This window comes from Zalophus californianus, chromosome 4, assembly GCF_009762305.2.
Source record: "Zalophus californianus isolate mZalCal1 chromosome 4, mZalCal1.pri.v2, whole genome shotgun sequence".
Lineage (NCBI taxonomy): Eukaryota > Metazoa > Chordata > Mammalia > Carnivora > Otariidae > Zalophus > Zalophus californianus.
Window position 1 is genome coordinate 83,133,399 of NC_045598.1, and position 17,313 is coordinate 83,150,711.

Sequence of the window (17,313 nt, forward strand, 5' to 3'; positions counted from 1 at the left end):
TTAATATTTTACTTGTTATTTACTTGTCCTAGCTTACATATGCAGTGATCTTTACTGAGGTGAATAAGAACATTAATGTGTGTGTGTGTGTGTGTGTGTGTGTGTGTGTGTGTGTGTGTCTGAGTATAAAAAAAAGAAGCCCTTAAAAGAATACAAATGCTAAAAATCTGGAACTTACTTACCTTTGCCTACCTATGAATTGTCAACAGGACTTTATTTTTATTTCTAAGTTTTATGAGAAAACTTTAAAAGAAAATTACTGGACAGTTTTCAGCAATCAAGAATGTATCTTTATCCTATTTGAATACACCTTTTATAACTTTTTTTTAAGATTTTATTTATTTATTTGAGAGAGGGCAAAGGAGCAAGCACAAGTGAGGGGGAGGGGCAGAGGGAGAGGGAGAAGCAGACTTCCCCCTGAGCAGGGAGCCAGACACAGGGCTCAATCCCAGGACCCTGGGATCATGACCTGAGCTGAAGGCAGATGCTTAACAGACTGAGCCATCCAGGTGACCCCGTTTATAAGTTTTTAAATGATTTTTCATTATAGAGTATTTTCATGCGTACAAAAAAATATACAGATCTTCCTTCACCTATGATGGGGTTACACCCTGGTATACCCATCGTAAATTGAAAATACTGTGAGTTGAAATGCATTTAATACACCTAACCTACCAAACATCATAACTAGCCTAGCCTACCTTAAACATGCTCAGAATATTTACATTAGCCTACAGTTGGGCAAAATCATTTAACACAAAGCCTATTTTATAATAAAGCGGTGAATATCTCATTCACCTGAGATACTGAATTTGTTGAATACTCTCCTGAAAGTGAAAAACAGATTGATTGTATGTCTACAGCATGGTGGTAAGTGTATTGGCTGTTTACCCTCATGATCACGTGGCTAACTGGAATACTGCTGTCCAGCTTATGAAAGAGTATTGTGTTGCATATATATCGCAAGCCCAAGAGAAGATCAAAATTCAAAATCAAAGTATGGTTTCTACCGAATGTGTGTCACTTTCTCATTAGTGTAAAGTCAAAAATCAGAAGTATTGCTGTCTGGTTAAAAAAAAAAAAAAGTGGTGGGGATGTAGAAATAGAACATACTTAACAGGGTTGTGGTAAGGTTTACCTAAGATAATTCATACAAAGCCTTCAGGCAGATGATGTGTACATCACATTTATTCCTCTCTTTTTTATCCTCTCCTTAATTCTCTGTGATCCAAGGTGAGATATGACCTCTCTGCCTGACTACAGAGACTTTTTCTTTTAATATACTACATTTTGGGGGAGGTAGACAGAGGGGAATATTCTGTCAAATAGAATGATGTGAAAAATTATTATGGTTAGTATATAGCTTTGTAGTGCCCAAAACCTGAGGAAGTCCAAGTACATTCAAGGCAACAGTGTTAGAAAATAGAAATACTAGAAACAGAAAAATGGATAAATAAATTATCATATGTGCATACAAGGGTATATATCCTACATAGCCCTGGAAATTATGTCAAACAAGATTAGAGTGTTGTATGCCCCTTTATAGAACATGACACAGGCTGGCTTTTCCCCCAATCACATTTTCAACAGTGTTCCACAGAAGGCCTTTCTGATTTTTTATTATTATTATAAGCAGGCAGATTGGAAGGAGCTGTAAACCAAAACACAGCTGGTAAGTCTAAATTTAGGCCCATCAGGATGAGTGTCCCTCATAACACAGTTTCTCAAACTCCTTCCACTTTAAGTTGCTTTTTTACCAGATGTCTCTTGGTGTGCGAGTTTCTTGCGCATCAGCAAATTTTATTTGCATGGCCTTTTCATGCCACTATTCTGATTTATCACACTTCTCACATTGATTTTTTTTTTCCCCTCTACTTGTAAAAAGAAAATAGCTGTTTGTGCACAGATGGTAGATACGATTTAGTATTATAAGAGTAATTCATGTTATATTTATGAGATGTTTCCAAGTAGCCTTTTAGTGGGAGATATTCAGGAAGGACACCTCTTAGAAAGGTCATCTCTCACCGTTTAACCTGTTTCTTTGGGTGTTTATCTCCTGAGTACTCAAATATTGACAGGCTATTGTTTGTTTTAAATTTCAGCGATGTATTTTATTTATTTCAGTAGTAGAACCTTGGAACCATCTAAGAGCATTAAAGGAGGGAGGCAAAAATATTTCTCAGAAATTACTGGAGTTGATTGTTAAACTGTAAGAAAATAAAGGAATGGAGCAAGGATGAAATGCAGTAATCATAATTCCTTCCTACGTTTCCACCCTTGCTTCCTTCCTTAAATTTTTATCGTGTACAACTCTACGTGTAGAAATGCTGTCAGTTTGCCAGGGCTGCCATAACAAAGTACCATAGACTAGGTGTCTGTGTCTGAAATGTCTGAAACAAGAGACATTTATTTACCTTTTTCACAGTTCTGGAAGCTAGAAGTCTGAAGTGAAGGTGTCAGTGGGTTTGGTTCCTTCTGAGAGCAGTGAGGAGGGAATCTGTTCCAGGCCTCTCAACCTGGCTTGTAGATGGCTGTCTTCTCCTTATGTTTCTTTTTTTTTTAAATTTTATTTTATTATGTTACGTTAATCACCATACACTACATCATTAGTTTTTGATGTAGTGTTCCATGATTCATTGTTTGCGTATAACACCCAGTGCTCCATTCAATATGTGCCCCCTTTAATACCCACCACCAGGCTAACCCATCCCCCTACCCACCTCCCCTCTAGAACCCTCAGTTTGTTTCTCCTTATGTTTCTTAACATTGTCTTCCCTCTATACATGTCTCTGTGTCCAAATTTGTTCTTTTTATAAGGAGACCAGTCATATTGCATAAGGACCCAAACCAATGGCCACATTTTGACTTAATAACCTCTGTAAAGACCCTGTCTCTAAATAAAGTCGCATTCTGAGGTATTAGGTCTCTTCATCATATGAATTTTGGAAGGACATAATTTAACCCATAACAAATGTTTGTACTAAACCAAACGTAACAACAAGGAAAACTTACACTTAATTTGTAAGTGATTGTATCAATAAACTTCAATATCATGCTAACACAATTCTAATGTCCATTAATTTCAGTAAAGTCATTTAAGTGGTTTCTCTCTTGATGGATGTGTTGGTTTGGAATAAAGGTAGAAGACAGTGACTTCTTGCAATAATTTGGCTTCGCTATTATACATGTTCACATCTGGGCTTGAAACCATCCCAGGATTTTTGGTGTGTGTGTGCCTGTGTGTCTTCACTATGCTAGCTATAAGAAAGGTATTCAGTGTTATTTAAGAAGTCGAAATTTACCACACAGATCATTTCCCTTCTGCTTTAATCTCTTGAAGAAAGAAAATGAAATGGTGTACTTTCATTGTCTAAAAGATCAGAAGATAATGGACATCTATCCAAATGCTAAGAATGAATGAATGTATAAATAAAGTTCAGGGGTGGGGGTGGGGAGAGAGAAAAGAGAGAGAGATAACTAACAGGAGGAAGAAGCACATGTTATTGTGGAGGTGAGACCTTTGTTTGGAAAGAACAAATTTTAATGATCCATTTCTCCTGAAAAGCATCCACCACAAAAGGTTAAATGGAGGGCTTTTTTGGTTAATTGCTTCTTTGGATCTTCTCAAACACTTATTTTCTTCTCTTATTCATGTCCAAATGTAAATCTTTTAAGCATTGTCATTATATTTTCTTTCCCTTTTTTTGAAGTGAATATAAAACTCTTTGGATAGTCAGTTTTATTGAGATTTTAAGAATGTTTTTGAGTGATTCATAGTAATTTAAATCCTTCTACTGAATTCTTGGATGTTGCTAAATTTCAGCTTGTAATTTTCTCCCTTTGCTTGATGTTGAAGCATATTTTTGACACCACACTATGCTCATTGGAATTGTGAGCCTTTGTAAATTCATGCAGATCTTTCCCGCTCCTCAAAAGGATGCATTTTAAGCAGAAGAAATAGAATGCTAAATTATGTAGTAGGTATAAGAAGTGGGTTGTGGTGAGTTAAGAGGGTGACTACAAAGAATACCAAAGCACATGGTTGTGTGCAGTGTCAGGGAAATTTAAAGTACATTTGCCTGTCAAATTAAAATTTGTCAGCTTAAAAAGCTACTACAGGAACACCCCTCCCCATCTGAAAGTCGAGCATTCCAATGAAACCTTTTGTAAGCTGAAATGGCATAAAATGGCATACCATTAATCTATATGGAACATTTTTTTGAACATTCCCAGACCCAAAACACAGCCTCTCCTAGGCTTTTCTGACACCTTAGGACACATTTTGCTAATGGATGCACAAAATAAATGGGGATAAAGCACAGATGTTCACAGACACAGTTCAAGCTGTGGAGTTTGATGCCAGGATGCTGAGTGTAGTTCCTGGGGAAGGAGCTTGGTATCGCCACTCTTACTGCTTGGGGTGCACTCCGCCTCTCTAAGGGCTTGCTGCAGAGCAGTTGTTGAACACTATTTTTGCTTTTCATCTTTTTCCGTAAGAGTGAAAATCTTTGGATTGCAAAAACAGATACTTATGTAGTGAAGTGGCTATACTATATACAATATATACTATACGGAGAGATATTTTTGTAACACTGACTGCATATTCACTTGGAACCTCTAAATTACGTTTTTAATGGCTCCTTAGTGTTCCATTGTGTTAGCATTCCATAATTTATCTTGATAATCCAATTTCCATGTGATTCCAAACATTTTAAAATTTCCTATTTAATTATGCAACTTTGATGAGTTAAGAAAAAAAAAATCAAATGTAATCCAAGGTCCTTTGCCCAAATGGCCCTAGACAATTGTTTTAACTTATAAGAGTAGTTCTTACTGCCTTGGAACATATTATACATGGTGTTGACACTAACAATTTTAATATTTTCCTCAATAGATGTTTATTTTAGAATATGTGGAAATGCAGAAACTCATAGAAAGATATTAAACTCAAAAGCAATCCCAGCACCTGGAATAACTTCTGTTAACTTTTTTGGTATAGCTTATAAGTTTGTGTCCCCTGTCTCTCTCTGACACTTTTTCTCTCCTACCCTCTCTGTCTTACACACATATAAACACACATACACACATAAGAATCTAATTGTACACAATTTTTATATCCTGTTATTTTCTTTTAATAACATACTGTGACCCTGTTTCCAACACACTGTATTCTAAGCTCCTTCTAGAATATTACTTTTAAGATTACTTCTAGAATATCACATGGATAGACTTTATTGTAACCTATCAATAGGGATATACCATGATTTATTTGGCTAAACTTTCATTGCAAGACATTTATTGTCTCTGTTTTTGTGTCTCATTAATACAGCTGTTACCTGTCTTCTATTCCTTGGTCTAAATCATGCCTAAATGTTTTTCCTTTCACAAATCATTTTGTAATCACAATAACCTGAATCTTCTTAATTTAAACAGCCATTGTTGTTCTTCTCTTCAACTGGTGTGTCCTACCATAATATCTCTTGCATTATTGCATTGAGGGGTTACCAAATTCTATATTATAGTTCACATAACTAACTTTTTGTGTGGGATAAACCTTGAGAATAGTGCTCTGGATATTACTGATGCTTCACAAGGATTTAAGTTGATTTGTTTTGAGGGGAAAAATAAGTCAGTTTTATGATTTCAATCTTTTTTTTCATTCCTAGTACTACAAAAGCATTCCTTTTCTTAAAATATCATGGTTTTGCTACATTTTTCTATATTAATACATTTAGAAGTTGTCCTGTCTTAGCCTTTGAGATGGGAGAGATTTTGCAGATTTTCAACTCCAGATCCTCAGTTTAACCTTGAAAGGCTGAATTAATTGTTCAAAGTTACCTGCTTAGTTAGTGGCAGAGAAGGGACTGGAACCCAGTTTTGGGCCTCCTTTCTAATGATTTTTTTTTTTTTTTTTCATTTAGGACTGGCTAAACTCTGTTGCTAAGTTATGATGGACTTTGTTGCCAAATTCATCTTTAAGTGTGTTGGTTAAATTTAATCTGTTCATAACAACAGACAAAATTTTAATTCTGACATCTGTATTCTTAATTTTGGAGGGAAAAAAGTGGTATCTAAAAGAGAAAGCAGAGAGTTGGAAACAAGTCATTATTACTACTGAAGAAATAACTCAAATGTTATATTGGTATTGTTAGTTTTATCTTTGCATATGAATAAAATATTACTTGTAGAATTTACTGCATATTATCCTTTGTTTCATTTAAAAATTTTTATTAAAAAAAATAACATGCAGCCCTTTCTTTAGAAACAAACTGTTGAAAATGCCTGAGGAGACAGTATGTCCAAGGAAGTAGCCAGTGGGATTGGGGCTGAGGAGGGAACCCGTATGGCTGTGAGTGAGAATGACTCCCTTGGCTCATGAGATCAGGACTGAGGAGAGAGTTAGCCTGGTTGGGAGATTGGTTACATGTAGGGGGATTGAACATATTAATAAATATCTTCAGGATACTGGGAGCCAGGCTTCTCTCTGCTGGAGAAAAGAGTTACAAATATGGAAAGAGGTAAGGCCGGAACAGTCAAATGGTGTCAAATTGTAATTGGAGGTATCAGTGTGAACTCATTTTTTATTTAATATCTATCTGTGTATATCTGGATCCAGATGTGTATGTGCATGTGTGTGTATGTGTGTGTGTATTATACTTATATTTCCTATCATTCGCATCTTGGTTTCCAAATTCCAGTTTCCTCTAGAAGGAACCAGAGCTCCTTGGAGACATGTCTGATTCCATAGCTGGGTCAGGGAAAATATGATAAACCTGAAACATCTTATTCTGCCAAGTTATGTTGTGTAAAGTGCTCAAGGAATAATGAAGACAAATCAAAAACACACAGGTGCCACTAGGGGGTCCCACTATCAGGTCTTGAACACTTAACAACATCAAAATAGATTGTGATATTAATGGATTGTAACCTATTGAATAACATAGGAATCTGTGAGTCTATACTTGTATAATTAATTGACTAAGTAAATAAATACTCTTTATTCTCTTTAGTAGGAAACCTACTGATAATGTCAAAATTGAAAAAAAAATGAAGCAATACATATGTTATTTTGAAATAAGGAATGTAACAAGGAACAAAAACAGCTAATAGAGTTCTGCATTTGTTTCTGAGGAGCGTGAACTGAGAACAGCAATTCTGGAGCAGAGGAAGCTGTTTTTAAATTTTAATTTGTTTTATTTTAAGCTTTGTAGAATTATTTGACTTCTAAAAACTATAAATATACTTTTTATTTTGAAGTAATTTCAAACTGGGAGAAAAGTTGCAAGAATACCACAAAGAACCTAGATTTCCCAATGACTGCCATTTCACAATTTTTCCTTTCTCTCTCTCTCTCTCTGTGTTAGTTGAGTAAATTGGAGACATGATGTTTTATTAATCCTGACTAGGTCTGCATGTATTTTATGAAAACAGGGACACTCTTCTACCAAATTACAGTATACATATCCAAATCAGGAAACTAATATTGACACAATACTACATTCTAATCTACAGACCCTTTTAGATTTCTCTAGTTGTCCCAATAACATAGTTTAGAGAGAAAAAACAAAGGTTCTCCTCCTTTGGTATGGAATCCAATTCAAGATCACATGTTGTATTTAGCTATCATGTCTCTTTGGTCTTCTTCAGTCTGGAACAGTTGCTAATCTTCCTTTTTTCCATCATAGGAATTGCATTTTTGAAGCTATTTTACAGGCAATGTCTCTTCCCCTCAAACATATACAGTACCTGTATTTTTCTTCTGATCAGTATAATTATACTACCATTTTTAGTTAAATTCAGGATTAAGAACAATTTATTTTTATTCACAGTCAAGCCATATAGTGAATTAGGATTACATTTTCATTCTTGTACATCTTTTGCTTTCTTGAGAGTTCATCATTCATTTATTCCTTCATTCATTCTTTTCCTCTATTTCTTTATGCCTCGCTCTTGCTTTCTCTCCATCTTGGCTTTCTCTGCACCCATCTCAATTCATCTACAAAATCTAACATGGCTGCATAATATTCCATTGTATATATATATACCACATCTTCTTTATCCGTTCATCTGTCGAAGGACATCTTGGCTCTTTCCACAGTTTGGCTATTGTGGACATTGCAGCCATCAAAAGGAATGAAATCTTGCCATTTGCAACGACGTGGATGGACCTGGAGGGTATTATGCTGAGCGAAACAAGTCAATCAGAGAAAGACATGTATCATATGACCTCACTGATATGAGGAATTCTTAATCTCAGGAAACAAACTGAGGGTTGCTGGAGTGATGGGGAGTGGGAGGCATGGGGTGGCTTGTGATGGACATTGGGGAGGGTATGTGCTATGGTGAGCACTGTGAATTGTGCAAGACTGTTGAATCACAGATTTGTACCTCTGAAACAAATAATACAATATATGTTAAAAAAAAAAGGGAAAAATGAAGGGGGGGAAATCAGAGGGGGAGACGAACCATAAGAGATGATGGACTCTGAGAAACAAACTGAGGGTTCTAGAGGGGAGGGGGGTGGAGGGATGGGTTATCCTGGTGATGGGTATTAAAGAGGGCATGTTCTGCATGGAGCACTGGGTGTTATACGCAAAGAATGAATCATGGAACACTACATCAAAAACTAATGATGTAATGTATGGTGATTAACATAACATAATAAATTTAAAAAAAGACAGTGAAAAAAAAATCTAACACGGCATGCTTCCTCTCATTATGTTTAAACATATGTATTCTGTCACCTGCCTCTCTCCCTCTTCCTCCTTCTCTTTTCTCTTCTTTCTTTCTTTCTTTCTTTCTTTCTTTCTTTCTTTCTTTCTTTCTTTTTCTTTCTTTCTTTCTTTCTTTCTTTCTTTCTTTCTTTCTTTCTTTCTTTCTTTCTTTCTTTCTTTCTTTCTCTTTCTTTCTTTCTTTCTTTCTTTCTTCCTTTCTTTCTTTCTTTCTTTCTTTCTTTCTTTCTTTCTTTCTTTCTTTCTTTCTTTCTTTCTTTCTTTCTTTCTTTCTTTCTTTCTTTCTTTCTCTTTCTTTCTCTTTCCTTTCTTCTTTCTTTCCCTTCTTCCCTCCCTCCCTCCCTCTCTCCCTTCCTTCCTTCATTTCCTCTCTCTTTTTTTTCTTTTCCTCCTTCCTTTGCTTACTCCGCTGTGTCTTTCCTTCTGTCCCTCCTTTCTTCTTCCCTCTCTCCCTTTATTCTTTCTCCCTCTTCATCTCCTTGCCTCCCTGGTGACTCTGTCTTCCTGACCAGGTCTACATAGGTTGTTCCCTAGTTCTGCTGCAAAGCTGTCAACCTGGAACATTCCTTCACAATCACTTGAAGAATTTCTTCTGGTTCTCTTTTCTGTTGAATCTGCTGTTTTTAGATTCTGTTACTTCTTCTTTTTTTTTAAGATTTATTTATTTATTTTGAAGGGCAGGGGAGGAGCAGAGGGAGAGGGAGAGAGAGAATCTCAAACAGACTCCCTGCTGAGCTCAGAGCCCTATGCTGGGCTTGATCCCACAACCCTGAGATCATGACCTGAGCCAAAACCAAGAGTCGGATGCTCAACTGACTGAGCCACCCAGGTGCCCCCTAGACCCTATTTCTTCTTGCTCTATGCCCTTATTTTGGCAAGTTAAAGAAGCTTTCAAAGAATGGGTTCAAGGGAAGTCAGTTTTTGGAATCTTTTCTATCTGAAATGGCTTTAATCTACGTGTATACTTGAATGACAATTTGCCTGGCTATATAGAGTTCTAGGTAGAAGATACTCTCTCAAAATGTGGAAGATATTTTATTGTCATTTAGTTTCCTGTGTTACCATTGAGAAATATGGAGCCATTCTGATTCCTGAGATTCCTATTGTATTTTACCTGTTTATATTCTCTCTGGAAGCTATGAAATGTCATGGTAATGGATGGTTGCAGGAGCACATCCCACCCCACCACTGCCTCATTCATTTTGAAGAGGTGTGAGAGGCCCTATCAACCTGGAAACCCTTCAGTTCAAAGCACATTTTCCTTCTTCATTTTATGGAGTTAGTTTTATTAAGGTACTGCCTGCCTGGATCCTTTAATTTTTAAAATTTTTAATTTTTAAAACACCTCCTTCTCCTTTTCCATCTCTTGTTCTTTTAATTCAACTTAGTTCTTGACTTCTAGCTTTCAAACTTCCTGTTGAGTTCTTATCTTATTATCATATTTCAGTTTTCATGAGCCTCCCTTTTTATTGTCTTGCTGCTGTTCTCTGAATTTGTTAAGAATATAACTCCTGTTTTTATTCACGAATTAGATATCATTCTTATCTCTGATGACTTCCTCTGTTTTTTGTAAGCGTTCTGTTCTCTAACTGCTTCCTGTCTTCTGTTTGTGAGTCTTTCACATCAGAGGCTTTCTGCGTATTTAGATATTTTGTAGTCTCTACATCAGGTAATAAAAAGTGGAGTAGATATTCAGCATGTATGGTAGGGGCTTCACAGCAGGGTGATTATGCAGAGACCTGGCTAATTCATCAGGGACTGCAGCTGTTAGTTTTTACTCAGAATGGTGAGGTGAGAGGAACCCTCTGAAGAGCACTGTGTGGAATTTTGCACATTGCTGCCAGCATCCTTGTGGCCAGATGAGGGCTGGCTATCTTCCCATCTAGTCTATAGGACTTTCCCTTGCTCTTTCTTCCTCCATTCTGCCTGGCAACCTTGAGTTCAGAGACACTCCAGAAAGTAAACTTCCAGTTTTCTGCAAAACTGGGAAAGAATTGTCACCTGATGGCATGGGGTAGGTGAGGGAATCTGAGGTACTAACTCTCCCTCTCTCTCTCTCTCTTTTTTTTTTTTTTTTTTGGTTTTTATTAGCTCTTCAGCCAGTCCTCTGGTTTTAGCTCTACCAGCACTCTGTGTCCATGGGTTTCTGTTGCCTGTAATTTTCAAGTCACTCTGGGATTCTCTCTTATAAACGTGCCTTCTAAGTTTACCATCATCTCCTAGGTTTATTGTTCAGCTTTCTCTGTGCTGCTCTTTCACTTACCCCTCAACGATCAGATTTCCAGTTTCCAAAAAGTTGTTACTTTTGTTTGCTTAGTCTCCTTCTCTCTCTCTCTCTTTTATTACCTTGAGGCTTTATGCCTTTTTATGCCTTTTTGTCTTGTTTTGTTTTAATTTGTTTCTTTGCTGTCATTTTTAAAGTGGGATTTTAAGAGGAAACAGATAAAAATACATGTTCAACATACCATATTTAACCATGAGTCCAATCATCCTTTTTGTTCTTGACATATTTCATTAGTCTTCATGGTTTCTAAGAAAAAAGAGGATTTTAAACTATTTCTTCTATAGATACTAATTTTTGAATGTGTTTAATTCCTTAGGATGCCTCACTGATGGACATGAATTCCTTCAGCCCTATGATGCCAACATCCCCTCTGTCAATGATAAATCAAGTCAAGTTTGAAGATGAGCCAGATTTGAAAGATCTCTTCATTACAGTTGATGAACCTGAAAGCCATGTTACTACAATTGAAACTTTCATTACATACAGGATTATTACTAAGGTAAATTTTTAATGAATACAGTTGCTCTTTGAACTTTTGGAAGTGCTTTTTGTTCACTATGACTTTCAACAGTAGAGAATCTTAGCTGAATTGACTTTTTTTTTTTTTCAACCATTTTGGGTAAGACAATGCATCTGATCTATCCTTCCCTTGTTCTGTATGAAATCAGTGAAATTCAAATTACAACAGTCACTCATCTTTTAGCAGTTATGCATCTTGAAAGAGGAACATTTAGTTTCTAGTTTCAAAAATTATGAAGAAATATCTTAGGAAAAGAAGAGCTTCAGTTTGCTAATAAAGAAAACTGTTTAAAAACTTGATATATTATATATATACAGATATATATATAATATATATAATGTAGCATATCTCTGAAGATTATAAAATATAATTTCATTTGTTTTCCAAATAAGAGCAAGTGGCCGCTTTATTAGATACTGTTAGTTGTCCAATAATTCAAAGGCAGAGTAAATCTAGAATCAAATCTTCTTAATCCTAGGAGAAGACCCTGTAAAAAGACAGTTTACTTCTGACAGAATAAAACAACCAAATAGTATAACTGGGTTTTTTTAAAATCCTTTATGTAACAGCAGCCTTTAAGAATTATATTCATAAGTTGTAACATTTTCTTTTCTTTTTTTTTTTTTTAAAGATTTTATTTGAGAGAGAGCCCGAGTGGGGAGAAGGGGCAGAGGGAAAGGGAGAAGCAGTCTCCCCGCTGAGCAGGGAGCCTACGCGGGGCTTGATCCCAGGACCCTGGGATCATGACCTGAGCTGAAAGCAGATGCTTAACCATCTGAGCCACCCAGGTGCCCCTATAATATTTTCTTTATGAAGCCCCATGCTAATCTCTTTTGTTGTACATCTCTTTTATAGCTGAAAAGGGTTTGGACCATCTTCCTGTAATCACTTCTTCCAATGCAAATTCCACCTTGCTGCTAGTTATATTTCATAAAAATATATTGATCTCTTCGCTCAGATTCTTAAAATCCTTCCTCGGTTCCTCATTTCCTATAGAACAAAGTACAAATTCCTTTGAATGACATACAAAGAACTTCTCAGTCTGATGCCGGCTTACCATATAAGACTCATCTCCTACCTCCCCATTTTTAATACTCCTGCTCTCCACTCAACTAGAACTATTTTTGTTATCTGAATACTCTAGGATATTTCTTTTTTTTATAAGATTTTATTTATTTATTTGAGAGAGAGAGAGAGCCAGAGAGAGAGAGAGCAGGAGTGGAGTGGAGGGGCAGAGGCAGAAGCAGGCTCTCCACTGAGCAGGGAGCCCGATGTGGGGCTCGATCCCAGGACCCTGAGACCATGACCTGAGCCGAGGGCAGACGCTTAACCGACTGAGCCACCCAGGTGCCCCTCTAGGGTATTTCTTACTCTCATGACTTGGCATATATTTTTCCTTGTTTGCTATGTCCTTCCTCTTCTAGAGGAAGAATAAACTACTGTTTATTTTTCAGCAACTCAAAATGATGCCTGCTCCCCCCTCTCCCTGGCACCTGCAGGCTCAAGTTCTCTTTCTTTCTTCTGTTTTCTCATGTTGTCCTAATTGGATTCTTAAAGAATGTAAAACACTGGAGTCAATATAGCAAAGAAATTAAAGGTCTATATTTAATCCTTCTAAGCCTCAGGGTTTTTTTTTTTTTTTTTAATCTATAAAACAGAAATGATAATCGAATCTGGTTCTGTAGAGTTGCTGTAAGAATTGATTTAGGATCGGTAATCAATGCAAAACACTTAGCAAAATGCCTGTCACATAATATATGTTCAGTACTCACCTATCTGTATGTGTTTATTTGTATTTATTCCTAACAAGTCTGTGAGCTTCCTAAGGAAGGTAATTGTATCTTAAGTTATCCATATTTCCAAACACAATCCTTAGGATATAGTAAGTAAGCAATTTAACTTTTTGGTGAATGGATGAGTGAAGAAATTTGTGATATCATGCTTATATCAAGAGGCTGTAGAGCAAGACAGCATGGAATTGAATCTTGATGACTTCCCTTTCTTGCTATGTATCTTGGGCAATTTAATTAACCTCTCTATGCTTAGTTTCCTCAGTTATAAATAAGATAACAGTACTAACCTTGTAGGGTCTTTGTGAATATTTAATGTGTTTATACAGACATACTGCTAAGAACAGAACCAGATTTCTCCTGGTATTACTATTTTAATTATAAGTACCCGTTGTTATCTTTCTTCCTAGCAAAGAATTTGTGTAACTGACTAATTTTCCTATCATTATTAGTTTCTCTTAGAAAGACACTTTTTTATAAGCCACCCTGTGAATTTTATTCTTTTTTTTTTTTAAAGATTTTATTTATTTATTTGAGAGAGAGAGAGAATGAGAGATAGAGAGCACGAGAGGGAAGAGGGTCAGAGGGAGAAGCAGACTCCCTGCTGAGCCGGAAGCCCGATGCGGGACTCGATCCCGGGACTCCAGGATCATGACCTGAGCCGAAGGCAGTCGCTTAACCAACTGAGCCACCCAGGCGCCCTGTGAATTTTATTCTAATCACTGACATATAATTCTGATGAGTTACTCAAATTTACATCATACTTTAAATGTATTGTTCTCATTGTAGTAGTAGTAGTGATATTACAGTGTGTTTAACTAATATTTATTGTGTGATTATTTTGTGCCAGGCAATGTTCTAACCACTTTATACATACTAACTTATTTAAAGCTTAACAATGATCCTAGGACCTAGATGTTATGAGTTACCCCCATTTTGTGCATGAGGACACTGAAACTCAGTAACTTGCCAAAGGTCACACACCATAATGATTACCTGAGCTGGGATTTAAATCCAGACTATTTACTTTCACACTATATGTGTTTTCTGTGCATCTCTACGTGGTTATGGCCAACTATCTTTTATTTCATTTTTATGAAATATGAAATTTATTTATACAATAAATCCCTTTGTTCTACTTCTGATTATTTTTACTACATCCTAATATTTACACTATACCTATATATGCTAAAATATGCCTTGCAGATACAAATATATAAATATTTAGTAAATGGATATTATGTTATCAAATAGTCTTTTCTTTCTTATTCACTTATTATCATTTATTCACTTTCTCATATATTCAGTGAAGTTTTGTTGAGGGACAGTTATGTCCTGGGTACTGTGCTTGTATTTTGAGACAACACCAGCAATCAAGTAGACATACCCTCTGCCTTCGTGGAGCTTTCAATCTAGGGGGGGTGATGGATATTAAACAATTACATGCTTAATTATTTAATTATTTAAAAATTACAAATGCTATGATTTTATGAGTATGGGCACCCCGTCTAGTTTGGAGGTTCAGAGGTGGCTTCCCTGAGAAAGTTTTAGTTTCATGAAAATTTATATTTATGACATTAAGATTATAAGGGCAAATGCACATATACATGCACACATATGTATACTGACAATATCTACTTAGGAATACTTAAGAATGACCTGGCTGTAAATAATTATGAGTGTCAGGAAGCCCATGTTCCTGGCATCTGTTCTCCTCGTGGAAAAGTACCCTTTACTTTCCAGGTTAGACTATCTGAAGTGACTGCTCTAAAGTATTTTCTCTTTTGGAGATCAAGAGATGTGCCTTCCTTTACTACATATAGAAACAAGAGTGAGGAGGTTTAACAAGGGTCTTCTCTCTCACATCCTCATCATGAAGACAGACTCCTAAATGTCTACCGGTGTGGAGTAGGGGTTAAAATATATTCCTGATTCTAAGATTCGTTTTCCCTCAAAACCAGTTTTCTAAATCCTCAGAGCCTAGAGTAACTGCCCTTGACCAAAGGTCAGTGTTTGTTGCATAAGTGCGTTTTGGGGTATAGATCACATGAATCTATTCATCCTAAACTTCAAGTACCCAAGCTTTTAAAGTCAGACGTGAGAAATTAAACACCGTTTACCATATAGCTTCCATGGAAAACTGTATCCTATATTAGAAGCATTATTTGTGCTTCAAATTAACTTTTTGGAACACATGTTCTTTCTAAGTTGGAGATCTGTCATCAAACCGTGTTATTCCTCTAGTTTGGAAGTTTCTATCTATCTTCTAATGACCGAAATTGGCCACTTTAGATGAGAGAACGATTCTGTCCCTGTTGTTGGGAAATTAACCATGATCTGAGCCCAGCTGATAATACTTGTTTTCTTTGCCATATCTTAGTCTTATAACTCCTTGGGAATAGAATAAATTCTTAAAGTAGCACAAAAGAACACACTGTCTTTGAGACTTGTACTTACCTTCTGTTTTCTTCCTCTGCTATTGCTGTATGTTAGAAAATTCTTCTAAGTCAATGACTGAGTGTGGGGACAGAATCAACCAATTATTTGACTTGATTTTACATCTTCCTCTTGCCAGAATTTATATCAGATTGTTCTATGTTTACTTAAAGTGTTGAGAATTCTTGAGGACATATAAAGCTCTTAATTGCCCAATTTTTTAGTATTTTAGTGTTGGTTATGCCAATTTATATTTTTGGAAATTGGTAGTGAACCTATACATATGTGCCACGTACAAGAAGGTGTTCAATAAGTATTTTTTAATGAGTGACTATAAACCATGTTTTGTGTGTATATATGTGTGCATATGTGTGTATTTGCATATATATGTACATATACCAACTCGTATATATGTTGTTAAACTGTGTTTCTACTAGATTTAGTTTTCCTATTTTTACCATTTCCATAACTTGTACCCATAGTTAAGATTTCATAGTGTTTTGTGAACATTTAGTTCCTTAGACTTCTGCATCTCATTTGCCTCCACTTTTCCCACTAAAAAGGAAATGTTTTGATAAAATATATTGTATGATATTCTAAACATTCATTTTAAAAGGATAAACCTTGGAAAGTATAACTTTTGTGAACCTTATTTCATGACAATTAAGATTGCATCTATGACTTGAACTACTTAATTTTACTATTGCATTCATCTATGTGGGTGATTGATATTTCTGGTGAGTGTGAAATATGCATGCAATGTGTTAATCCATCATTATTCCTCCAGGAAAATTTCAACCTTAATATTAATGTGTATAATTTTTAATATGCAAAAATTTTAGTTAATGCAATATTGGTGTGAGTGTGTATTAGATAATCTTTTTTTATTTGGTTTGGAATTCATGCAGTGGAAGTGAGGTTGATATTATACCCATGTTCTTGTCATATGTGTTGGCATAGATTTTTGGTTTGTTGAGAACAGATATTTTAATTTATTTGCTTAATTTTTAGAAGTTTAGGGCTATAACTCAAAATCCCTTGAGAAATGACAGGAAGATTTTCTTTTCACATTAAATCTTCATTAATAACATTTTTTAAACAGTGGTAAAATCACTCTGTAAAATGTTAGAATTTTCATATACTAAAAGCAGATTTTACCAAAGCAATTCATTTGAGCAAATTCCAGGAAAACATTTTTTCTCAGTTATGTTCAGGTTATTTTCCAAATTACAAAAATAGAACTTTCCTCAAATTCTGAATTCTAATCATCTTGAGAAAAATATATTTGAAACCTAAATTCAGAACACACTTTCTTGTTAGCAAGAAAGTCACGCCAAATATAATCGTAGTTAAAATCTTCTGGAAGGCAGATGGCTGCTCTAAGACAGATTTTTCAGTTTGGATTTTAAATTTGAGCATGATGTTTGCTTTCTTTCTGGAAATACTGAAAAGTTTGCTTTGTTTCATCTGCTACATGAATTGATGACTGCAAAAAAAGTACAGGCTGACAAACACTGAATAATTAGAATTTGTTAATTTTTCTTAGAGACC

The 17,313-nt window shown here is 35.6% G+C and overlaps 1 protein-coding gene across 5 annotated transcripts in view; it reads left to right on the forward strand.

Annotated features, from left to right (window-relative positions):
- Nucleotides 1–17,313, forward strand: part of SNX7 (sorting nexin 7) — a 108,173-nt gene that overhangs the window by 14,708 nt on the left and 76,152 nt on the right. For all 5 annotated transcript variants that reach the window (XM_027625342.2, XM_027625333.2, XM_027625352.2 and 2 more), the window contains one exon: nucleotides 11,333–11,515. In XM_027625342.2, coding sequence (XP_027481143.1) covers nucleotides 11,333–11,515 — 183 coding nt within the window. The remainder of the gene's footprint in view (nucleotides 1–11,332; nucleotides 11,516–17,313) is intronic.